The sequence below is a fragment of the Scophthalmus maximus genome, chromosome 20 (genome assembly GCF_022379125.1).
Source record: "Scophthalmus maximus strain ysfricsl-2021 chromosome 20, ASM2237912v1, whole genome shotgun sequence".
Classification (NCBI taxonomy): Eukaryota; Metazoa; Chordata; class Actinopteri; order Pleuronectiformes; family Scophthalmidae; genus Scophthalmus; species Scophthalmus maximus.
Genome location: NC_061534.1, coordinates 5,567,590 through 5,593,543, shown reverse-complemented (window position 1 = coordinate 5,593,543; position 25,954 = coordinate 5,567,590). Strand labels below are relative to the sequence as shown.

Here is a 25,954-nt window from a genome sequence, read left to right as displayed (position 1 = left end):
TTGAACTAAATGCTACTACTTTCCGTCTGCTAGCATGCTAATGTTAAGCAGGGGAAAAACCTTTTTCCACCATCTTTGTTTCGCATGTTAGCATGCTAACGTGTGATGATTAGCTGCACAGCTGAGGCTGATTGGAATGTCGTTGTACTTCGTGAGTATTTTGGTGTTTGAATGAAAAAATTAACTGAGGGAAAAGTGAGGGAATAAACAATGTTGCACAAATGTCTGAACCAAAATTTTATTGCAATCCGTCCAATAGTTGTTGATATATTTCAATGCGAACACAAAGCTTGTACCAGGTGTCTCGCACAGGGACCAATGAGAAACACCACAGTGCAGTGTTGTTATCTAACCTGGCGCTGTCTTCGCTGTCAGTGTGAGTCTAGTTGGCAGGCTGTTGCTCTTCATCTTGTCTACCGGGGAAATACTGGTTTGCCTGATCCCCGTCCTCGCATGCCCATGGCTGCTGCCGGACGTGTTGCTGGGGCGGACGACGGCGACGGGCAGCTCCTTCCTCTGTTTCTTCAGCTCCTCCTCCCTCTGCTGAGCTGCGCGGATCTCCTCCTCGATCATGGACAGAGTTCGCTGCTTCTTGGAGCGCAGGCGGAACGGGCCGCTGGCCGCCTCCGCCTCCGGGGCTCGCGCCGCTGCCGCTGTGCTGCGCAGCTCGGCCGCCTCGGAGTATTTACTGAAGTAGCTGAACTCCGGTTTCTCCGGGCCTGGGGGAGAAGGTTGGCGGTAGACTGCGCTTGGCCTGGGGACGGGAGCTGCCGAGGCAGGAGCTGGTGCCGAAGCCGGAGCTGGAGCCGCAGACGAGGAAGCAAGTGCCCGGGCGTAAGAGGACTGGATTTTGATCCTGGGGCCTCCGTCTTTAGGTCGCTGTGGAGGTGAGACAGTCTGAGGAGGTGGCGGAGAAGGCGTCTGGAGCTGTGGTCGACTGGAGGGATTTTGCTGCTGCTCCTCCGGTTGCCTGTCTGGCTGAGGGGACGGGTTGGATGGAGCGGGACTGGAGGACGCAGGTGACTGGAGGCTCGGAGCTCCACCAGAAGACACCGGGGAGAAGGAAACTGGCACTGGACTACTAGTGGCAGCTGAACATGGCGACGCAGGCGTGCTGAGCTGGGACGAATCCAAGTCAGATGGCTGCCACTCGCCTCCGTTCTGAGCCTCCAGAGCACTTTGGATGGCGTTTTGGACAAGTACCCCAGCGTGGTACTCCAGCTCGTCGTCTGTTGGACTGCCACCGGTCTGCCCGTTGACTGGCGTGGTGGGCTGCGGAGTCGGGGGTGACACGGGGGTAAGTGGCAACGGGGTAGGGGGTAGCGAAGCCCCGCTGTCGGAAACATTATCCAAGCTAAACACAGTAGTGTCCTGGGAGCGGACAGATAAGTCATCCAATCCTGAGTCAGACTCCTCTGCGTGAAAGGACAGGTGGTAGAGACCCTTCCCTTCCTCCTCCTCAGGCAGGATTGTCATTACAGCTCGGGCACATGTGAATTCTCCTGCGATCCCTTCATCAGACCAGCTCACGTGACCCTCCCCGGTCTCAGGAGCAACGTCGCTGCTCCCCAGGCTGCCCCTGGTTACGGATCTCGAGAAGGGTTTGGCCGAGTATATCTGAGGAGCTACGTCCTTCTTGGTTGCCTCCCCTTGCAGAAACTGCTTCCTGGCGGACGAGAAGTCGATCTGCTTCTCCACAATGTCCTCCTTCCTGGTTAGCTCCGGGTCGAAGGTCACCACCGTGGGAGGACCGGACACCTGGGGCTGCGAATCGAGATGGAGTAACAAGAAAATCAGCGGTGTAACCCACTAAGCTATATTAATATCTTAAAGATATCAAAGCTCAACAACATCTTGACAGTTTGAGTCCAACTTTGGTATCATCCTCGTGGTCAAAGAACATGTTTGTGTGTTTGTGTGTGTTACCTGTGTGTATGTATAATTAAAATTCTGCCTCTGCTGCTTCCTCTCCTGGTACTTCTTGAGCGACTCCAGCTGCTCTATCTCAAGCTGCTCCTCCAAAGGAACCTGGAAAGAATGAATTGGACCAACCCAAAGAGCCAGACGGTCAGTTGTCAAGAAGCAAAGGAAGTTCAAACTGAAAACAAAGATTAAATGGGAGACCACCTCCTGGGGAGGGTTCCACCAGCGCTGGGCTATCCCGGGGTTTTTCTTCACAGCCTGGCCCTTGATCAGCTCCTGGCGCTCACGCTCCAACTCCTGAACCTGACAGGGACAACGGATCAGGAGAAGGACGTATGAAGAGGAGACCACAAGTGAATCCCCCAATAAACTTCCATTAGCTTTAGCTTTTCATTACATATGAGTTTATGATTAGAGAGATGAAAACATCCATGTAATTTAGACTGTAATCGTGTCCGATAACACGATGACTCGACTGAAGATTAGCTAGTTTTTCTGGGGGATTTGTTTTTCATGAATGACGTCAATTGATTTAAAAAAAAAACAAAGTGGTTTGATAAAAATGTGACCACAACTGACCCTTTGGAAACTGCTGTTGCTTCACATCTTGCACAGGGTTGTGACACGCCTTCGGTTTCAAAATCTTTCCCTTTAGGCTGTAACTTCTTGATTTTTAAAATTTGATCTTAAATGAGGTCAGTTGAGGCCATCAAAGTATGGCCTGTAACTTTGGTCACAACTCATATAACACTGTAGACAAACATTTAACATAGAACATTTATTTAACTTTGTACCTTAAAATTAAGTTTTTGAGCATTTTCCCTCTACTCTGTAAGATTAATCTTAATCTTATTTTCCAGATTTAAAAATTTAGTGCATTTGTTTAGGCTGGGTTCCCTTCCCATAAAGAAATATATATTAGTATATTGAATACATTCATATAATAATATAGTCCTTCATCAAAAGTTGAGTCATGACAACAATTTTGAATATCTAAAAAATACAAAAACACTTTGAGCTATTACATCTTTTTGAGAAGAATCAAACAGTCAGATTTTTTAGTCACATACTATATTATTCATTTCAAGCACAAAAGCACATTTAAACGCTTAGCTTGTCATAATTTTGCCAGTGTTAATATGATGTATTGTGTAACAAGTAGTAAGCAGCTTAGGTGCTGCAGTCTTGCACTGGTGACGTCATTCGGAGCCAGAGTCTACTACTATATTATTTTCCCCCAGTTTGTGTTCAATTAAGTGCATCTTTCTATCGATACAGTCTTTGGTCTGAAATGCTGAATCACTTATGTCTGGTGCATTATCTAACAGCTGCTCACCTCCTCTGAGGGTCGTCTCCTCGTCACCCTGACATGCTGCTCCTCTCCGGGGGTGAAGAGCTTCGCGGGCCTTCGCTCCTCATGAAACGCCCTCAGCTCAAACTTGGCCCGGCCGCGCCCCGACTCCTCCCCCTGCACGTGTCCGTTGGTCCGGACGGCCGAGTCCTCCTGGTGGAGGAACGTGGTTTGCCTCTGCCCCTCCACGACGATGGCCTGGTGATTGACGGGAGAGGACGCCGACACGCAGACGGAGCGAGAGCCCCCGTCGACGCTGATTGGTTTGCCGTGCTCTGGCGGCGACGAGTTGCCGTTGGTGGGCGTTTCGGAGGCTGCGTCCAACACCTGGTCCAGGTAACGGATCTCCTGTGGACACAGCAGACAATCAAACTACTGAGGTGGACAGATATTGTACAATGTAAATACCACAATGATATCTTAGCAAGCGTACCTGAACCACCTCGCTGTCGGGAGTCTCTACTCTCACACCGGCTGCACTGTGAGTCAGGATACTGGGATGACTGAGGCAGCCATGTTGGATCTGCTGGCTCTCCAGCTCCATGGTCGCAGGGCCGTCGGTGATGACGCTGACCGATTCCAGGAAACTGACGCTCTTCAGGGCTCGCTCTCTGGGAACTGGGTCACTGACATCCTCGGCTGCCCGCCACGATTTCTGCATCAGCAAAACAACAAAGGGTGTGCGGTTGAGAGGTACTGTGCGGAGAGGCGGTGCACTCGTGTCTCTTGATCAATTTAACAACGATGTTGGCTCAAAGCAGGAATTCATAACCAGTTTTACTACATGAAGGTCAGAATCTAATATTCTCTAGCCTGATATTTCCTCTTTCCACACACACCCACACCCACACACACACACACACACACACACACACACAAATCTGTCGGTCTGCATTGCAGTAGTACAGTGATCCGCAGCCGGAGTGTGTTCCGACTCGCTCCCACCACCAGGAGGCGGGCAACACACATGCTGCTGCTGCTTTATGACAGACCATAACTCTCCCCCAAGGAATCATATGCTGCTGAATATTCTGTATTTGTTGTCAGATAATTCAAAGACAGAAGCCCCTCATCTCTAGGATTTTTTACTCAAATCAGTTCAACAATAGTAAAACCCCTTAAAATCATTATCCCTTTAACATCATACACTTTCATCACTGATGAAGGAAAAGCCAGAAACGATACTTGAGGCTCTGCAGCTGTAAAGAAATATACGGTTCTTTCCACTGAGCAGCGTCCCTGGACAAAGTTGTCCACAGAGACAGGAACAGAAAAGAAATCTGTAAACTTCACATTATGAGCAAACACAGGTGACCTCATTTCATGAACTATGGGACCATTTTATCTGATCACCATGAGTATTGTAGCACATCGCACCCATATGAATCACCAGTTAATGCAATATTGTAATGTTACAGGCTTGAAAAATGTGGTTTTATAGATTACTTCTTAAAATACTTAAAATTCGTATAATTCGTATCATTTTCTCAAAAATGATCTTTAGTCATAGTTTGCTTTCACTGGAAAACACAGGTCGGCACGCCGGGATCAAACCTGTGACCCCGTGTCTGTCCGGCACATTCCTGACCCATCGCTGGCCAGAAGCCTCATGTACACACTCCTTCCTTATTGACTTTTTTTCTTTTCTTCTGGTTCTGCATGAGCCACTGACAAATACTCTATTGGCCCCCCTCTTTTACTGCCTCATGCTTATTACACCTCCACTCTAAAGGGTGTGTTTACTTCCGCGAGGGGCTGTTGACCCCCAGTCTTTGTTACACACAAGTGTGTGTGTGTGTGTCTGTGTGTGTGTGTGTGTGTGTGTGTGTGTGTGTGTGTGTTTGGGCTTTAATGAGGGCCACTTCAGTGAATAAGATCACTGTTCAACCTTAAGGAGGAAGTGTTGGCTTTTTAGACGCTCTTAAACTTAAAGTCTCAGACAGACGGAGAGTTGTCATAATGATGTTCATGGAAATTTCTAGTATCAGGATGAGGGGTTTCCGCACAATCAAAATGCAAATCATCATCTTTAGTATCAACATAAAAACAGTGACGTAGCCTTAAATCTTGATCATTTTATTTTTTCCTTATCTACCCCCTGTTCTCCTCTCCCCTCTCCCCTCGCACTTCACTGCTCTTTGTGCATCTTTTCCTTCCTCTACTTCCTCTCTCTCTCTCTCTCTCTCTCTCTCTCTCTCTCTCTCTCTCTCTCTCTCTCCGCGCTCTGGGATTGTTCAAGCGAAGGAACAGTGGTCAGTGAAGTCACATGACGGATTATAACACCGTGCCTCTCTTTTTAAAAAGAAAAAGAAAGTCCTCCTCTTGTCTCTCACATACAGAGGCCACACACTCCTCCGCACTTCTTCAGTGCTTCCCCCCCCCCCCCCCCCCCCCCCCCATCCTCCTTCTCGGTGACCCGTCTGGCTCAGTCACATGCAAGTTCCACATTTTATACTGTATCATCAAGTGAAATGTGACAGACACACGTCAGAGGAAACCCAGGATAAACTTCACAGATGTCCTGCCAAAGTGCAAATCTATGACATTTTAACATGAAACACTATGGTTGATGTGATCGGCTTCGTTGAAGCTTCTCTGCCCGTCGTTTGAACACAAGACGTGCCGCATTCCAGGCCACAATTGCTTGGGGTTTTTTCTGTTTGGGTTAAACAACCGAGGCTAAAGAGGAAATGAAAAAAAAGGGCCACGAATACAGGAGACCAAACTAACAACAGAAAGGCCGGTTAACAGGGCGAGTCAGGAGTCCTCGGCCGTGCCAGCGGCTCAGTGAGGCTGTGCAGACATTTTCTCATTTGCACTCATAATCATAAGCCGCTTTTTTCGGACGCTGGCAGCGAAGCACAGACAATTTCCTGAACTTGTCCGGAGGGGCCGTGTGTGAGAGTGCAAATGTGAACGGCAAACTGCGGAACATAACTGGACCTAAGAGTTAACAGCTTTACTGTTAGCTGCATTATCAGCGTTTGATTCGAGCATCACAATCACAGTACGAGGGACAAAGCTGAATATCAGAGAAACGGCGCTTTACATTTTTCCTCGGAGGTTTCTTAGTTTTCTTCTCACTCTCACTCGCACAACGCCTCAAACGGTTTGAGTTGACGATATTAGTGACCACGTGCGGACTCACACCGGGTCTTCTGTCCCCCTGCGTTTGACCCATTGAACATACACTGTATATATGTGTGTGTGTGTGTGCATGTGCTGGAATGTGTGAGTGTAGGAGTGTGTCCAGCGGCAGGACAGTACCGAGAGGGGGGAGGATATCCTGTTACTGCCTCAGGAAAACGGTACTAGAGTACAGGAATGTCTCATATGCGATGCTATTCTGCTGCACCGACACACACACACACTCTCACACACACACACACACACACACACACACACACACAAATGTGTGTAAGTGATTGTAGTTGTGCAGCGGTGCATGCAAACGCAAAACGTGTGTTCTTTCAAGTGTGTGTATCGGTATCGCAGGTGTGTATTCAAACGTCTCTCGTTGAGGTGAACTGACATTCCAGGCATAGCTGGCCGTCCTCAAGGCCTCGGACCTTGATACATGTGACGAGGGACGCTGTGCACCCAGTGTGTGTGTGTGTGTGTGTGTGTGTGTGTGTGTGTGTTCGTGTTCGCTTGAGAGTGTATAAGACTGTGTGTAAGTGTGGGAGGAATTTAAAGTTTAAGGTCAGTAGATGCTGTCCTGGTCTTGGTATGCACTGCACCAGTTTGAGGGGGGCAGGTGGTAACAGTGAGTGTTGAGGTCAATGGAATAAAAAAGGTGGAAATCAATGAATTCAGTGGAAAGCCATCAGAACTACAGTAGTACAAGTGGGAGTCTGTCTGCGGCAGTTAACTGTAACAGTTTCATGCTCTTGTCTATCGGCTGTCTCATTCTCTGCTCGTCTTCATTTCCATCCCATCTGGAAGTACTTAGGCTCTTTGACTCAGACGCGCAAACTATTACAAATACACACACATTTTAAACACACACACACACACACACACACACACACACACACACACACACACACACTTGGCTGCCATCCTGAGACGACCGGAGGGGGGGATTCATGAGCTTGAACACAATCACCAGAATGAGAAAACACCCAAATACTTCCCCGACCGTAAATCCCCACGCTCCCTTTTTTTTTTTTTTTTTTTTACGTCCGACAGCCTCAGACATCTTTCGGTTTCTCTCCATCTGACACACAAACTCATCCACCACCATGTCTTTAATATCACGTCATGGCTGTCTGTTAGAGCGCTCACTGTGGTCAGAAGACATGGCAGACGTAAAAATGAAAGCCCGATGATATACGTCCACAAAACACACACACACACACACACACACAAACACACTATGCCCCTGTGTAACCCAGTGCAGTCAGCGTTTCCCCCAGCTTGCCTCTGTCTCCTGGCTAAATATGATCCCGGGTGAGTAACCGGAGCCTGGCGCTCTCATGTCCAAACAGCCTGGATTGTGAGCACAGGCCAGACAGTTCCATACCGTACTTATTCATGGTTTCAGGCTCCCCCTCAAGATCGTTTTTCGCATTGTTAAACAACATCCAAATCAAAATGATGAGTGTCAAGGTTTTTCTGACTCGTCTGGTCCGAGGTGTCTGCACATTGGCGGGTGGGCTGACGGAGGGGGGCTGACAGCTGGAATAAACAGGAGGAATCACTTGTCCAAAGTGCACAGGGCAGTCCAGCATTGTGCTGTTGCAACATCTGGACAAATGTCTCAACTTTGACATCGATCTGATACGTGGGGAAATATGACGATAACAAATTTAAAAAAAACAAAACGTCTGGGTGTTGGACTCGACCTCGGTGTATTCTGATACTTCCTCCTCTCCGTGACAGTAGTCCCGTTCACGCGTGCCCTTTGAAGCCAACGCTTTAATGGAGTTATAGCTTGGCCAAGACGTGGTGAAAACATAAATAAAATTTAATATAGATACAGAATATTTTGCAGCGGTATTGAAGCCATGAAATTGTATCTGTTATATATTGTTGTATACGACCTTTTTCTCTCATTTTAAAACCAAGTCAAATCTATCTGATAGTAAAAAAAAAAATGGATCAAAAATACTATAAAAAGTTTAAAAATAAAAAAACCCCCACAAGATTTAACAGAAGAACTCACCTGTTGCTCTTACAGGCAGTCTATTTATGCGATATCAGTAAATCCATGACGTAATTCTCAATAGCTACTGTAGTCCTCCTTCAGTTTTTGTCATATCGCAATAATGCGTGTTTTCTTTTCAGAAGCTCTGTCCGTTTTCTCCCATTCAGCTTCGTGCTCACTGCAGTGCAGCGTCTGTCCGTCCCGTTCCAGATAGTGGGAGTGCCGGACTCCTTCCCTGTGGCCAAGCCTTTTCCTCCTCTTCTTCTCCCTCCTTTTCCTCCCCTCCCGTCTCTTTCCTCTCCTCCACAAAGCCTCTCCTTTCTCAGTAACATTCCTGCCGGCCGCTCCGTGAGCTGTGATGTCATGGGCTGAGCGTGAGTGTGTGTGTGTGTGTGTGTGTGTGTGTGTGTGTTTCTCCAGATGCCCTCACCCACAAAGACCCCTTCTGTGCACACACACACACACACACACCAAAAACATCCACCCTGTGGCTCCCCACTCCTCCCTTCCTGTGCACGTATGACGCTCGCCCCATTTTCCCCTCTAACCCACAGCTCCTGTCCAAAAAAGTGAGGAGACTCACGGGTAAAGCGGCAAAAAGGGTGGATGATGAAGAGACGGTGACTGACGAAAGAGGAGGCGGGGGAGGAGGAGGAGGAGGAGGAGGAGGGGACGATGAGAGAGCGACTGTATTTTTCTCCTGTCATCAGACGGTGTGGGACTCAGTCTAATGAATAAAAAGAAATTTGCTGTCTCATCCTGCCTCGAAGCCTCTAAAGCCTCAAAGTATTTAATCACTGGCGCTTGTAAAAGACACATGATGGCTTGTTCACCTTGACGAAAATAAACTTAATGGAACTTTATTTATACAGCACCATTCAGACGTGTCAACGGAGGACGGGGAGGAACCAAATCCTCGGCGTTATGTGACTAAACTCACACCAAGGCTGCAGTGTGTGTGTGTGTGTGTGTGTGTGGGTGTGTTGGGTCATAGGATCAGGCAGGTGGAAACCAGAGCCGACCTGAGTCATGGTTCACTTTCTCGGCTCAAACAAACACGACTACATCAAGACGCAGTGGAACTGGAAACACTTTCCTCGAATTTACAAGGGCCATTAGCAACAGTGTGTGTCAGCAACTGCCGGGTGCTGAAAGCGAGCTGCCAGCGCCAGGCCGGCGGTTCTGAAATTAGCGCCGTAAATATTCATTTTTATACAAACGCTTAATAAGCAAAAGCACAAAGCAATGTCACAGCAGTGTTTGACAGAAATGTATATCGGTGCTCTGCTCTGATTACTTCCCTCCTCTTCCTCCTCCTCCTCCTCCTCTTCTTCTTCTTCCTCCTCCACTGTGAAAACGTGACCTTGTGTCGATGACAACTAACTGAGCCAGATGTGTGCCGCACAATGGCCACAGGAAGCACCAGCACCATTAGCGTCGCCTCGCGACTGTGAGGGCGCTGACGTATCGCTTTTTGAGCTTCTCTTTCACAACTGTGCAAAGAATTGAAAGCCAAAAAGACCCCGTGGGACCTCTACGTCTTCGACCTTCGAGGTGTTGGGCTCACGTCACTTTGTGTGTCTGACCGAATGAACCGACGGCGGCACCAGGAGACGAGCAGGGCGGTCCGGAGGTCAGAGAGGTTATCCCGCAACGGAAGCCTAAGTGTGCCCATTATCAGCCACAGACAGTGGGTGTCCCACCTCATCTGACCGTGGATCTCTCTGCATGACAGCTGCCACACACTGCGCTAATCAATTGTCCCTGCCTTCAAATGGCAAATCAAAAGCTCCCGGCGAGTTCCCACCGCCAGAAATAACTCTGAGCCACATGATGAGGGGAGAACTCGGTCGCAGAGAAATTGGGACAGTAACCCAGTTATTGCACTGGGGAGTTCAACTCCCGGATGGCGGTAGCATAACGACACAAAGTGTGTCATTATACCAGCGAGCGCTAGTGATTTACAGAGCTGAGGGAAAGAGCCGACGACTACAGGGGCCAGTAAGTGTGAGGATGGATGAATATGATGTGTGACGGTTCGCACGCGTCCGCGCGAGTATGTGGGTCAGCAGCAGCACCGAGTCAATAGAGAGCATCGCCCCGGAGCTGTCTTACGTCACGGAGGTGGATCGCGATCGATCGGAAACACACAAAGCAAATGACACACTCAAATCATCGCTGCATGACACAAATCGTCAACCGCACAATACATAACAACAACATCCACACGCAGACAACTAGAAGGGCAACGTTTAACATGTACAGTGAGAAACCAATGTGTGAATAGAACAAAAAGTGAATTAACCTTCAAATGTGCTCTTTCAGTATTTAGGTCATGAGGTCCAGAGTGGCTCCAGGGTTGTATAAAGTCTGTGTCTCAATCTGTCTGTGTGTCAATTTCCATCTGTGATTTTGTCAACAGCACGGAGGCGGCGTCACCGGTCAAACACAAACACGTTTAAGGTCACTGAGGCAGCATTTCAAGAAGACATTGGTGAAGAAGACAGGGCAAGAGGGGAACGGGAACACTTGAAGACAAATGAATCCCATTGAATCCCAATATTATCTCAATTTTGATATGACTTCAAACGAAATCTAATCTGCCCTCTTATTATTATCTAATTCTTCCATTCCTCTATGACAGACGGAACCCAGACAAAACACGGGTGTAGTCATATCATGGCGAAAATACAGAGCATTTTGAAACTTTTGGAATAAACCATGCGGACAAAGAGACAGAGAGGAGATTATTGAAGAGTGTTTCATATGCAAAAAAACAAACCAGCACCTCACCATTGATTTAGGCCAATTAAATCTGCACCACGACTCGAGGTTCCACATACAAAAAAAAATGAAGCATAAATCACATGTATTTAATAACTGATTTAGGTGGATATATTAAGGAGATAGTTTGATATTTCCAGAACAGGGAGGTTTGAGGTGAAAGTGTCAGTCAAGAAAACTCAAAGCAACAAGACCCTCACTGAAGGGTAACGCCCTCCTAGATTCTCCAGTCTCGCACACTCATTTGAGAAACACTCTCAAGTCTTGCTGGATGATGAAGATTGTGTGACGACAAACATTCAAAGATGGGCCATAGTGAACATCTTCTTAAGGAATTTTAAAACCAAAGGGAAAGGAAGCGACTGATTGGATGAAAGCCTATCAGAACTCACGGGTCATCTAAACAGGAAACCAGGAAGCGCCGCTGACTTGTATCCACGGAAATGGCAATCAACACAGGATATACGCCGAAAAAACTAGAGGCCACCTGCATGTGAGAGACTGCAAAAAAGCAGCGTGCAGTGAAGATCACCGAGGTCGAAACAAATAAGTCCGGAATATACAACAAGCAGATCGGCAATTTTAACGCAAGGAAAATTAAAAATAACTCCGCGGAGCTGCGGTGTACGTACGTCTTCCTCCCCCTCCTCCGTTATCTCCATAGCGGCGCTGACCACTTCCGCCAGGAGCTCCGAGGAGGAACGTACCGGCGTCCTCAGCCGAACAACAACACCACCTGGAAAACCGCCGGGTGCGCGACAGGTTTGTCCGTCCGCCTCTTTCAAGACCGCGGCCTGATCTAATGCGTGGTTGGCAGTTTGCCACATCAAAGCAACAACCCGCCAGGTCACAAAGGCCACCTCAAAGGAGTGGAACAGTTCACAGTCAGGGAATCAATAAGGCCTTTTGTCCGGGTGCCGCTGAAGGACCGGGCGTAACGATGCTCGTGCCTCCTCCGCCCTGCGACACACACACACACACACACACACACACACACACACACACACACACACACACACACACACACACACACAAGCACAGTGACGACATACTTGCAGCTCGGAAAAAGAGCAGAAATGAAAGGTGATTTCCACCTACCCAGTGCCAGAGAGCGTGAAACAACAACCACACTGAAGTCATGTTCTGTTGCCTTTTGAGGGTTTTGAGTGTTACGGAGGAATGTGCTGCATGTCTGGACTCATGGGAAAAAAACTATTCGTGTCCCCCGTGAGCGAAGCCTCTCATGACACCACTCACACACACACACACTCACACACACACACACACACACACACACACACACACACACAACCCAGACCCGCCGGAGAGACCCCCTTCGCGGAGCGACAACAAAGGGCCCCCGACGGGCGCTTCAGAGAGACTCACCAGGCTGCATACTAATGCCTACACTCCGCTCACTCACTCGCACTTCTATCTTTGGGAGGACAATCGTTGATATAATGCCTCCCCTCGGCCCCGTCAACCCCGGACTCTATAGCTAGAAACCCAATTCTGACCTTAACCCTTGGAACCAAGTCTTCACCCTCCCGACAGCCCGCTGAAGTTGTGGCCCAAGGACCCGAAAACCCCCACTTTCCCAAAACATTTGTAAGGGAAATAGATATGCGACACAACCAAAAGCCGGTCCTTGCAAAGATCGAAAGCCCAAGCGCGCACAAACACACACTCGCGCACTCACAGATGGAGGGCTCTTCTTCAGGCCTGCAGTCGCAGAGTGGGACCGGTTGTGTGTACACACACGCTCCCCGAGCAGATTAACACTCGCAGCACAAGTGCAGGACTAACCGGGACGAAACACGGACGAGCAGGAACGCCGAACGGTCGCACGCTGTTACCTCTCTCCGGAGTTGGGTAAAGTCGACGGCTGCGTTGACTTTTTCCTTTCATAAAACTGGAACGTGGATCTGCCTGTTAACAAATAATAATTCCGGCTGCCGACAGTAAAACAAACTGTACTTTTTGTGGGGTTTCGGGTGAAATGGTGCGCTGTGTGTGCGTATCACTCTGACTGGCTGTACAGTTGGCGCAGATTCGTCCAGATATTTTCGAAAGCGAGGCGGAGGAGGAGGAGGAGTTCATTGACGACTTCCGATCGGACGGCGATTAGCCTCCGATCTGGAAAATCTAAATTGTTTTCTCGACGTGTGATAAAAACAGGATAATAAAATCATGTAGTGGGGAACCAGGTATGATTTCCCTTTTGCTAAGGCGAGGTCGCCCTTGCCCTTGCCCACTTGGCAAACGCTTAAAAACGCTCATACGCAGATGCTGTAGCGAAGACATCAATCATACGGCACAATTTGTTGATTTAACACAAACGTGTCGGAGGAGGTCGTTGACAGACTCCTACCACCGAGGAACACAGGCGGTACAAAGTCACGGAGCATGTGTTCATTTAATTACACCAAACATCTTAAATCAGGAGTGGCAGCTTAGATATTGGAGCTGAAAATATTGAAAAAGCCAAATGCATATGGTTTCACAGGTTATTCCCGGGATGCATTCATATCTACATATGTGGAGAGTCAGAAGTATTTAATTTCTGTCATGTTATCTATGATTTTCCACCGACGGCAGGAATAAGCAAGTGTCACACCCTAAACTTTTTGCCAATAACTTTTTTAATTTTTTTTTAAAGGAACTGTTCCCTTTCCTTCCTTTCCTCAGCCATCACACCCCCCACCCCTCGGTTATGTAACAGTTCAGCTCTCTCCTGCTGTTAATCTAGCAGGACACACAGTACATGGCTGTCAGCTATCATTCCCTTTGTTTCATATCAGATCACACAAACACAGACGCACGCTGTGCTTGCAACAAGTCAACAGGAAAAAAAAGGAAAGAGGTCCTGCAGGCCTCCAGTTCATCTACTGCGATAGTTTGTGACCTTTAACTCCAACAGTTACCAACAGTCATTTCAGAAAGGGCAGAACGTGAGCCTCTGGAGAAGCAGACATTCAAAATTCAAAAATAATAGACAGAGCCTGTGCAGGAAGTAAGCTGAGGACAAAAACAAATATTCTACAGTAAACGAGGCGCAGACACACGGATGACTGAGCACATAATTCTAATCCTTTCCCAGCATGGATCAAATGTTTTCAGTGTTTCGGTCCCACAGGATCTTTTCACTGCACAGAGAGAGAGACCACACAGTGGTTAGCAATTAAATGAATGTGATATGTGGCCAGAGAAGCGAAAGCTCTTCTTCTGAATTGTCCGAAAAGTCCGTTCGGTTCGCGCAAATTGCTGGATTTCCCTTTTTCGAAGAGAACAAAAACCCCAATTTCATTTTGAATAACTGTGCAGCTGTCTTTTCCTGTGTCCCTTGTGCAGCAATGTGGTCAGTGGGTCTGCATCACTCACGACCGCAGTCACATCACACACATCATTACTGTACATCGACGGGTCGGCGTTTGATGTGACAGGTGTCAAGCGGTTAACTAAAGTCACCGGTTCAAGGTGAGCGCGGCCTTGGACGCACCGATGGAGTCAAAGACTAGATTAGATTAATGACTTACATTTACAGCGCAACGCTCGCTGGGAATAAACCGCTGGCTATGTTTAGAGAGCTTGACACACCTGCCGCCACGCACGCCAGCGAGCGGGGGGCAGGTAACCGGCTGGGTTGTCGCTACGGGTGCTTCGCGAGATGACGCAACATTTAGATTGCAGACCAGAGCAAACACACTTTTCAAAGAAACATAGAGAGGTATTTTCATAATCAAACTAGTCAAACTCCAGTGGGGAACTTTTTCAGGAGCGGTGTCCGACCTCATCCTCCCCCCGCAGCACACTCTTCTTTTGCAGTGCATGGCTGAAGCTTAACCGAGCATATATATATATATATATATATATATATTTTTTAAAAAAATTATCAAAGACCTACAGCTTTCGTTTTTTCCCCTCCGACCATCAGTCCGGGCATATTGACGCTGTCTTCCGCAGCAGAGAGCGAGCTGCTGCCCAGTGGTATACTGTAGCTTATAGCATTAACTAGCTCTGCTCAGCCTCACTTTGAGAGGAGCAGCGTGTGTTAATCACCCCGTCTATTTCCGGCAACCAGCTCATTAGCTCGCGGTATTAAGACGAGAGGGAGGAGGCGCCACACTGGAAGGGAACACGGCCTTGGACAGCAAACACTGCCTGAGCCTGATGATCGCAGCATTTCTCATTTCATTTCTGCGTTTATTAATGCCACAGCTCATCGCTCGTCCACGTGTTACCCCGGGCACAAATAAAAATGTCTGTACTGCATGATTCCCTTCAAAATGAGTTGCAAACATTAAGTTTGCCCTGCAAGTTCAGTTTAAACACCCCTAATAAACTTCACCTTCAACGAACCCTGCTTTTGAACTCGACCCAAAAATTCACGCCTTAACCTTTAGTTACCGCTTAGAGGAAAACTCCCCTCAAACTCCTGTGACACAGTCATTCGGCCACATTCCACACATTGCATCCCCCAACCAGCCTTTCAGGCAGCCCGCGGGAATATCCCTGAAAACAAACTTGTTTTTTTCTCTTCAACTCCACGATATTCTCTGCAAATCTGTCTGCCTGTCCCACCCTATGGCCAGTGCCGTCTCGATTTTTACAATTTTTTTAAACCAGAAGTAACCATATCTGGAGGAGCTGGGGGTGGGGCCTCACTGAGAGCTCGTCCAATGCACGTCCACCTACACCTGCGACCCACGGTACCAGCTGTCAATCTGTCTTTTTCTCATAGACTTCCATGCAAACTTGACTCCTTTTTGCAACCAGTGGAGTCGCCCTCTCCTGGTCATTGGCGCCCCGGTCCGCCCCCCCCGCCCCCGCCCCGCCCCGGAGCCCCCCTCGCACTTTCTGCATCACCTAAAGCAAAAAAATGGCACGCTGACATTCCAGCCCCAGAGCAGGAATGTGATAAAGAGACTTCGGCAGCGTTCCACCACCAAAGCGCAGAGCTGTGTTGAGAGACGAGGCCCTGACACCAGAGGTCAACCTTCCCCTGCTGACTTCCCGGGAACTACAGATAAAGTCTCTGCTTTAGTTTCTTGTTTCTTGTTAATTCTTGGCTTGGCTCTCTCTGCTCCTTCCAAAGTTGGAAAATTGCTCTGTTCAATATGCGGTTGTGTTTTTGATCTTTTAAATCTATGGTCGTGTTTTTCTTTGACTGTGTGTGCACGTTTGCTGTAAACACAGTATTTGTGCAAGCAGGTGGTTTGTGCGTCGCTTTGTGTTAAATGAATGACTTCTGTAGCGCGGCGCGACAATAGCCGGTGGATGTTAATGGACAATAGTGGGTGGCGCATTGTTGCATTTCCTGCGTCCCTCCAGTTCTCTTCCTCTCTGGAACACGAAAGCCAAAGCAAAAGGACAAAATACTTTTCTGCCATGTAATGTGACAAAAAAAACACGACTCTCTGACCTTGTTAACTGTTTCATTCAAAGAAAAAAATGTCTCTTTCGTTGTCATTTTCACAGTGATATGAGTCTCGACATGATGTGGCAGTAAACACCCTGGTTCCTTTTTTCATCAGGATGGACCGGGAGGAGACGAAGGTCAGTTTCTTGACCTCAACTCTTCCAGACATAGGCTGGTTCCAGACCCCTGCAATCGACCTCTTTGACACCCTCATCTTTATCAAATAGTTTGGTTTGGCGTAGCCCCCACCCGACATGATCCTGTCCTGCCGCCGCATGCGTGGCTTGGCATGGATGAGACCGATTATTATAGCCTTATTATAAAACATTATCAAACCTTCGAATGCTACTGAATCACAGCATTTATCCATTATTCTACATTTCTTTTTCTACTATTACATGTCAGTTGAAAATTAAGACAAACGTGCCGTCATCTCTAAAAGAATGCTCTTCTCTATTTGTGTCAAAGTGTCCTTTCTTTACCGTGTGATAAAAGAAGTAATCAGAAATAAACCGGAAAGACACAACACACACACACACACACACACACACACACACATAGAGACCACTGTGTCCCTTCATCTCTTCGAGCTGTCATCTTCTCCCAGGGGCCAAACCAAAATAGCCGTAAAGTGTCACTCACACACCACAAAGAACTACTTAAAATTCCAGCTTTACTTCCGGGCTTGCAACAAAAAAAACCAACACATGAAGGGGCTTTGTTTTTTTTAAATGCTGGGAAAATCAATTTTCAAGGTTTCGGTCTAATAGCTAACTGGCCTGAGGGGCACTCACATGGTTTCCAACGGCAAACACACACGTTGTTTTATTTCGTATCCACTCATCGTCAGCTGATAACACCCACATCAGTGATGACAGCACGTACTGTCCACAACTAACGGAAGGTTGGAGCGGCTGAAATCGATGCAACTCTTCAAACAATCGATCGGTCTCCGGGGTTCAAGTTTTTTTTACAAGTTTGGTATGTTCACACACAGTGTTGGACGGAGCATCCTAACGCAAGGCAAAGCCTGTCTAAAATCAAGTGACCCACACCACTTGCAAAGTTTCCAGTAAAACAAGGCGCAGTCTGAAGTGTAACTCTCTTCCTGCAAGCGAGCCGGCGGAGGCCAGTCAACAGATCGGCCACTGAAAGGCCATCGGCCGGTTAATGTCAACAAGACTTTGAGCCGAGTGAGGCTGAACAGACTTCCTACGAGGCGTCCTCCTCCTCTCCCCATGTGTTTTCCTCGATCGCCTTCGACCGTCCGACACACACACACACACACACACACACACACACCTGCACCTCCCTTTATCTGTCCTCGAGCCCAGTGTGTCTCGTCACCACGTCGGCCTCTCTCATCCAGCCTCCACTTCAGTACCTCATTTCCAGCTCCTCTGTACTGTCGGCTCAGCTCGAAAAGCTTTGGCAATAGCATCATCAACCACACAGCTGTTATGTAACCTGTGATTGTGTGCTGCATTTGTGCGCGTTCGTGTGTGTGTGTGTGTGTGTGTGTGTGTACATGTGTGTGTGTGTGTGTGTGTGTGAGCTTTCTCGGAACAGGGAGAGGTTTGGAGGAAGAAGATATGGTTGATAACACACAACACGGGTGGGAACGGAAAATGTACTTCCACCAGACCCACACACGCGCAAACACACACACACACACACACACACACACAACACCGATGCACAGAAAGCTTTAGGTACCCTAATAGGCCCTGAGTGCCTCAATGGGACATTCAGTATGTGGCAGGTACGTCCCTGCCATGAAACAGCCAATCAAATTAGAAGAGAGCTGGCACTGTGATTTTTTTTTCTGTCCCCGGGGCCCCGGCAGAGTTATTGGCAAACAACCTTGTCTGAATTGGCAGTTTCCTTTTGCTCCGCTTCGTTATTTCCAGAGTCAGCCAGCAATTTCAAATAACGACTAACAAAACAAAACAAAAGAACACAGCGAGCGCAGCTGATGAGCCGTTCTAAACAGAGAGCGCGGAAGTAAAAACAGACTTAAGCCCCCATCCAACCATCCATCCATCCAACATGACACATTGTTTACCCCCTCAGTTTTGAATCTGACTGATCGAATGTGATCAGTGGATTAATCTGCTTCATAAAGTGGACTGACATCAAGTGGATGCACCGGAAACTGATCCGATTGTTGGCTGCGTGGTGGGCACTGCAGTGGGAAACTGGAGGCAAAATAAATATAAGATACAAGAGAAATTTGAATATTGATGTCCGGAGCGTTCGTCGCTCCGTCTGTATTGTGACTGGTCAGCTGTACTCAAGCCAGATTAATATGAATGTAAAAGTAAAAAGCTCTTTACTATGAATATGCATTTTTAAGACAAGTGCAGGATCATTTCCATCCTTAGTGCAATATGAACATTGTCAAATTCCAAAGTTCAAGTTGCTTGGCAACAGCTGCTGCAGGCACACACACACACACACACACAGACACACACACAAAGACTGAAAATTCAGCACATGGAAATGTTGAGCAAACAAAAAATAAAAGTCTGCCTCCAGGTGCTTGGCCCTGGCCGTGAGCCAGCTCTTCCTTCAGTTTGATCGGCTGCTGCACACGTTTGTGACTGCATCTTTTAAAAATGTTGACGTACAGAGTTGATATCCAATATGGGCGGGGCGTGGCTGCATTGCAACTGGACCACGGGTGGAGGTTTTCTTTTGAAGATGTAACTTGAGCAATTATGATGCCACGGGTTTCCAACTCCGGACTGGACACAATCGGTCCAGTTGAGCAGCATCATGGCGTCCTTCTGGTGAGGAACATGACAAGTGGCAGCAGCAGCAGCAGCAACAACGAGTCCTTCAGCGTGCGGCTGATGGAAATCAGGTTAAGGTCATTTCCCATATGTAGGTTAAAATGATGCAGAGGAGGAGGAGGAGGAGGAGGAGGAGGAAGAGCAGCACAACGAGGCAAAGGGAGAAACGGAGACTATACTGCAGCAAGCAGCCTGGTCCACTGACCTCCTTTAACAGTATCCTGTGTCCTCTCCACTTTAAAACACAATCAGGGTAATTGCAGGCTGTGTTTCTATTAGCCACTACACACACACACACACACACACACACACACTCCAGTATCCTCTCCTCCCTGTATGTTAACTTCAGTTTAAATACATCCAATCATTATCTTTTTCCTTTTTTTTCTTTTTCTTGTTTTAATTTAATCTACCTGTGAGAAGAAAAGGTGCAGCTCATCCCCTCGGAGCTCCTCACGATTACCGGCCTAATAACCGGGATTAGTTTTTTTGTTTTTTTCAACGGCGGATGCGTAACCGACCTGCTGACCGCTACTTCTGTACTTCGTCTTCTTCTTCTTCTTCTTCTCCTGCCCCACGAACAGAGAACGCGGTGGCCGCAGGATCAGCCGCTGCGCCGCGGGGACGTGGAGTGAAACGAGCGGACAGAGGAGGAGGAGGAGGAGGAGGAGGAGGAGGAGAGGATGATGCTCGACGCGCGGTGATAATAACGGTGACCGCAGCCTCTGACTGGGGTGACATTGAGCTCTCCTTTACGCGCCAGCTTTTCCAACCAGCAGTTCTCCCCTCCTCTTCCTCCTCCCTCTCTCTCTGTCTCTCTCTCTCTCTCTCCCTCCTCCTCTTTTTTTCTTTTTTCCGGAGGCACGCGCTCTGAATAATGCAGGTCCCGGGAGTCTGTTCTGTCCCGTTCCAGAGAGTCAGACAGGAGCCGCCGCGCGCCACAATGAGAGGCCGACGGACGCGCGCGCGCGCATCAGGTTACCGGCCGTGCTGCGTTTCATCCATTCACTTATTCAGCGGCGAAACAATCTGACTGCTGCGGCCCCATCGTCTCTGTCTCCCCACCTCCCTGTCTGTCTGTCTGTCTGTCTGTCTCCCCACCCCCCTGTCTGTCTGTCTGTCTGTCTCCCCACCCCCTGTCTGTCTGTCTGTCTGTATCCCCACCCCCCTGTCTGTCTGTCCACCCCCCTGTCTGTCTGTCTGTCTGTCTGTCTCCCCACCCCCCTGTCTGTCTCCCCACCTCCCTGTCTGTCTGTCTGTCTGTCTGTCTCCCCACCCCCTGTTCGTCTGTCTGTCTGTCTCCCCACCCCCCTGTCTGTCTGTCTGTCTGTTTCCCCACCCCCCTGTCTGTCTGTCTGTCTGTCTGTCTGTCTGTCTCCCCACCCCGTCTGTCTGTCTGTCCACCCCCCTGTCTGTCTGTATGTCTGTCTGTCCACCCCCCCCTCAAATGTGCCCAGGTGGCATTTTCACAGAGACTAAAGCATATTCAGAAAACTCCAGAACAAGTGGTGGTGGTGGCAAAGTGAGTAACCCTGCATTTACTCAAGTGCTGTACTTACGTGCAATTTTAAGTTTAAGACTGAGTAGATTTAAGGCTACTTCATGCTACACCACTACTGATTTTTTTTGTATCATTATTATTACTTTTTATATAGAAACACTAGCAGGACATCCTGGCACACTGCAGAACAAGCACATGCACTGGTAAAAAGGAAACAATGACTGAAAAGCATTGCAAACACTTTTTGACATGCAGCAGATCTGACATCCAGAAGAATAATGTAACGTAGACCAAATTTTAACGTCATATTTTTCAGAAGCATCTGTCCCATGTCCTCAGATGTTCTAATGTGGATATCATCAATCTGTGGATATCAAATAATTGTTTTGGAGATCAGTTTGTTGACCAGCGCCACTTGCCCTCAACGTGCCTGAAAATATTTCATATGATCAGTATGTTCTGTACTCTGTGGACAGTGAAAATTGCCGCTCGGAAGCTTGTAATCCCCGATGAAAGGTGAAAAGATAGCCCCCCCCTCTTATAACTGCATCATGAAAGGTTTCCTGGCAGACAGAGCCCCGGCGTCGCCTCGTCCCCTGATGCCCTCTGATGTCCAATCTAGCTCCTCTGACAAATGTGATTACATTATACTCTGTATAGCTCCTTTCACATTTGTGATTGTAAAGTACTAACACTCATAGATAATACATCATAAATAAATCTCTAAAAACTGTCACACAGATACTCACCATGGCAGTGTGAGGATGTCTGGTCGGCACGGGAGCTTGATAGCCATTCGCTGTTGTTAAGGCAACTTCTGGTGTTTGGCTGTATCCTGTGATGAAAGAAAATTTTATATATATTTATTTTTTTTACCATTATCATCTCTCATCACCTTTCATGTTAATTTGCACATGTGGGTGACCTGTACATATTCCAGTGCACTGTCTTTGTTTATGAACATGTGCCATTGTTGTCAAGTAAGGAGCATGTGCATCTCTTATGAAAACAAAAAAACAGCCTGTAATCTGGTTTTGAATTGAATACATAGGGAAATTACTCTAAGAGAAAAAAAACTCCATCGGTCTTCCATGTACAAATCTGACACTGAAAGTCTAATGATGCAAACACTCATATGAGCCGGAGTCATCCTAATTCTGCACACACACGCCCTCTGCGGTGGACTCTGAATGTGTCAATCCGATAATTCTATAAGTCAGTCATCATCATCATCATAGTGAGAATTATCTTCCGATCCGAGAGGAGCACTGGTATGTGCATGACTCTTGTGCGTCTTTATTTTTAATCCTTTGTCCTCTATCCTTTGCTGATTCACTGACTGACCCAGTTCTACCTGGAGGAGTCGAGCTCATCTGAGTTCAAGTCTTCTTCTCATCCCTCGACCTCCTCGCGCCCACACCCACTGATGTAACGACACTGCCGCTGCTGCCGGAGCAGAAGCATCGACATGAATCTGTCAGAACCAGTTTGTGCTGTAACTACTTCCCTGTTTATTAGCCTACATTTCAACCACGGCCACTAGCATCTCAACTAATAGGCCTCATACTACTGCTGCTGCCACAGCTCCTACTATTAATGGCATTATCATTATTCTCATTATCATATTGCCTACTACGCTGCTGCAGTTGTATCAGTCACAGTAGGTATCACAGATAGTATGAGTAAGTACTAATGACAGTATTAGAAGATGGTATTAGTAGTAGTAGTAATAGTATTAGTGGCTGTAATAGTAGGAAAATGAAACATGGCTTCCTGGACAATGTATGTCGATATTTTATGAACACTGAGCATCCAATAATTCAGCTGATTATTCTGTTGCATCTTAATGTATGGCCTCAAAAAGATATGGATCCATCATCCATCCTGTAGCTCCACCACATTCACACGTTCGGGCCTTTTCCAGTCAACCTGACCTGTGAGTCTTTGGACTGTGAGAGGAAACCGGAGTTCCCATCTCGCTTTGAGGCAACAGTGCTCACCACTTTACCACTGCGCCGCCCACTTAAAAAAGAAAGATTTATCTATTTATTTTTTCCTGCTACAGCTGTTTGTGCCCTACAGTATTGTTGTTCCTACATAAAGTTTGACTTACAAAGTCACGCGGTCCTTTTAGGCCATGACCTCATTTCATTATCCTACTCCAATTCGGACTATTGTGCTTCATCATGCTATGACGCATGCGCCTAGTTTTCCCACTCATGATGACATATCACCATCATTGTCGCGTGTGCGCATTGCATGAGGGTGTGTAATATTTTATCTGCATTCAAGGCTTCTGTTACAGACCGGCTGTTAATATCTGAAGATGAAGATGAGTCAATTAGTCGTTATTATCACGGAAAACACACCCATCATATGTGTGTGTGTGTGTGTGTGTGTGTGTGTGTGTTCTCAGATGTCATGACATCTCTAACGTAATCATTTATCATTATGTCTTCTGGGGAAATGTGTTCGTCCCGTATTGTGTGTTTTACACAGGAACAATAACACCCAGTAGGTCATCCGAGATTGAGCCACGTTATCAAAGGAAATGAGACTCAGTACAGCTGCTATGTGCAAAAGCAAACTCCTATAAGTTATCTTCAGGTTTGATTACTCACGGACGTACAGCACTAGTTAGTGCTCACGTGTGTGGGAGTGTTATACAAGGTTAATGGCGAGTGCCTCAGTGTGGTAGTTGTTTTTTTGTTGTTGTCTCTGTTCACTGCTGAAGTCGTCCTTGGTATCAGTGAAGATAGATGACAATGTTGGCGAACCATTGCAGTACCTACTATTGGTACCAAGGGGGCGCCTCAGGGCTCCTGCAAAAACAAGGGCAGTGGGGTGTGCCTAGATTAGATCCCACTTTCTACTAATCTAGTACTTATCAAACTTTATTTTTTGCTACTCTCCTTCCTTCGACACCATCTACCTCTCTATCTACCCCTTCTCCATATTGTGTAAGTTCATCAAATGCCACAGAGTCTAAGTCTCTACAGGATCACGTCAGTAACATTAGAGCACCTTTTCTTGAACATAGTCATCTTTTATTTGTCTTTAATATTTCTAATGATGTGGCAGTTGACCAATTTTGAGAGGTGACCTACCTACAGTTTTAAGCTTCAGCATCAGTCTATTGTTACCTGTTAGGTCATAGTCTCATGTGTATCTAAATTCGTGATCTAAGATTATAATAATATTTATTAAAACATTTTTTTAATTTGTTTTGTTTCTTTTGGGCAATTTTCTGCAGTTCGCTAATGTTTTGCAGAGACGCTTTTGAAACAGTTTGCAGCTAATAAATGTTATGAAACTGTTTCTGTCTTCATATTGTGGTACTCTCGGAAATCAAAGCAGCTATTGTGTGTAAACCTGGCTCTTATTTTATTTATTTTTTTTAACTCACTGTGACTGCGGTTTTTACTCTTGCTCCGGTTTGTCTGTGCGAGCGAAAAGGAGTGAAAACAGAACACACTGTCCTGCCCGAGGGAAAGGCTGTACCAGCTGACTTTAGTTTTTGTGTGTTTGTGGGGCAACTTTGGAAAAAAACACGACTGCCCTCTCCCTCGCCTTCACAGGGATCGATTACTTTAAATTACCACATTTGTTTTCAATTCCGAGATTTGTGTTGTTATTGCATTTGAACCTGATTAAGTGAAGTAAAACTTGTCTCGATTCAAAGTTGAACTGGTCTATTAAATAATGCACTCCGCCTATTTTCCCCCCAAACATCCTTTCATTAAAGTTGCGTGTAAAAGTTGAACAAACAACTGCGGCTGTTAAAAACACTCCCCCATATTGTAGCGTGCATGCGTGTGTGTGTGTGTGTGTGTGTGTGTGCTTGTTAGTGGCAGCCGGTAGTGTAACAGATAGGGATGCAATCAAGGAAAGCTTGTGATCTCTTTTTGTCAGCAGCCGGTGAAAAAAAGGGAACGTTAGAGACAGATGGAAAGAACAACAAGCGAGAGACGGCAGGGGGGCACTGGAGAAACTCAGCTTTATTGACCAGAGAAGATACAGACATCAGAGAGAGAGGGAGAGAGAGAGAGAATGTGATTGAGTGAGTTGTCATAACCATGGAAAGAAGAGAAAGAGAGAGAGTGTAAACAATAGAAAATGGCTCCTCTTTTTTGTTTTAACAGTCCTTACAACCGTGACGGGGAGGCAGACAGAGGGAGAGAGAGAGAGAGAGAGAGAGAGACACCCCTACAGAGTCCGAGGAGTACTGCAGGCATGGCAGTGGGGCTGGTAAACTCAACAAGACTGTGTTGTCCTCCTACATCTCTCACACACACACACACACACACACACACACACACAAACACACACATGAACACACACACACACACACACACACAGCCTTTCCCTCTTTTCAAAAAAATGTTTTTTTGGAGATTATGACTGTATTTTCTTCTGTAAAGTACTGTACATATACAGTAAGTGCTCCTTTGTTTCATTGCACATCATGTGTGTGCGCGCGTGTCACCTCCTGGGGAAACTCAACTCAACAGGACACTTTCAAGAATACACTACTTCTGCATAGTCAAAACAGTCATGCAATAAATATGTGGGGGTTTTTTGGGGGCTAATATGGGTCACTGGACATGACGATGTCAGAGCGATTGTGCCCCCAGCTGACGTGAACCTGACGGTTTGTTTTCTGCGGAAGAAACGTCCATCTGTTTCTTTTTCTTTTTCTTTCTTCCCCCATGAAATCTGTTGTTGCGGTCAAACCGAATCAGGAGGACAAACTGTGCGAACATAGCCGTTACGAAACGGGCAGTGTGACTTTTCATTTTTCCTCCGTGAAATTGTAATTTTTCAGATTAACGTCAGCCTTTAGATGTCCAAACGTGCCTGAACACAACGCTACAGTGCATTTAATGAACAAAAAATTATAATTATATTGGATTCTTCTTGTGGATCGGAGACATCTCAGAAAAATGACGCACCAAATGGAATTCAACACGTGACCTACAGTAATTGAATTGACACCAATGGCTGCGTAAGATGAACATTATTTGTCGCTCAT

General features: G+C 47.0%; 1 protein-coding gene across 6 annotated transcripts in view; it reads right to left on the bottom strand.

Moving 5' to 3' along the window:
• LOC118284725 (A-kinase anchor protein 2) overlaps positions 1 to 25,954 on the bottom strand; it is a 73,322-nt gene that overhangs the window by 6,281 nt on the left and 41,087 nt on the right. For all 6 annotated transcript variants that reach the window (XM_047329358.1, XM_035607715.2, XM_035607716.2 and 3 more), the window contains 6 exons: positions 21,672 to 21,757; positions 3,708 to 3,929; positions 3,260 to 3,622; positions 2,128 to 2,226; positions 1,927 to 2,028; positions 354 to 1,764 (listed from right to left, as the gene is read on the bottom strand). In XM_047329358.1, the coding sequence (XP_047185314.1) occupies positions 354 to 1,764; positions 1,927 to 2,028; positions 2,128 to 2,226; positions 3,260 to 3,622; positions 3,708 to 3,929; positions 21,672 to 21,757 (2,283 nt within the window). The remainder of the gene's footprint in view (positions 1 to 353; positions 1,765 to 1,926; positions 2,029 to 2,127; positions 2,227 to 3,259; positions 3,623 to 3,707; positions 3,930 to 21,671; positions 21,758 to 25,954) is intronic.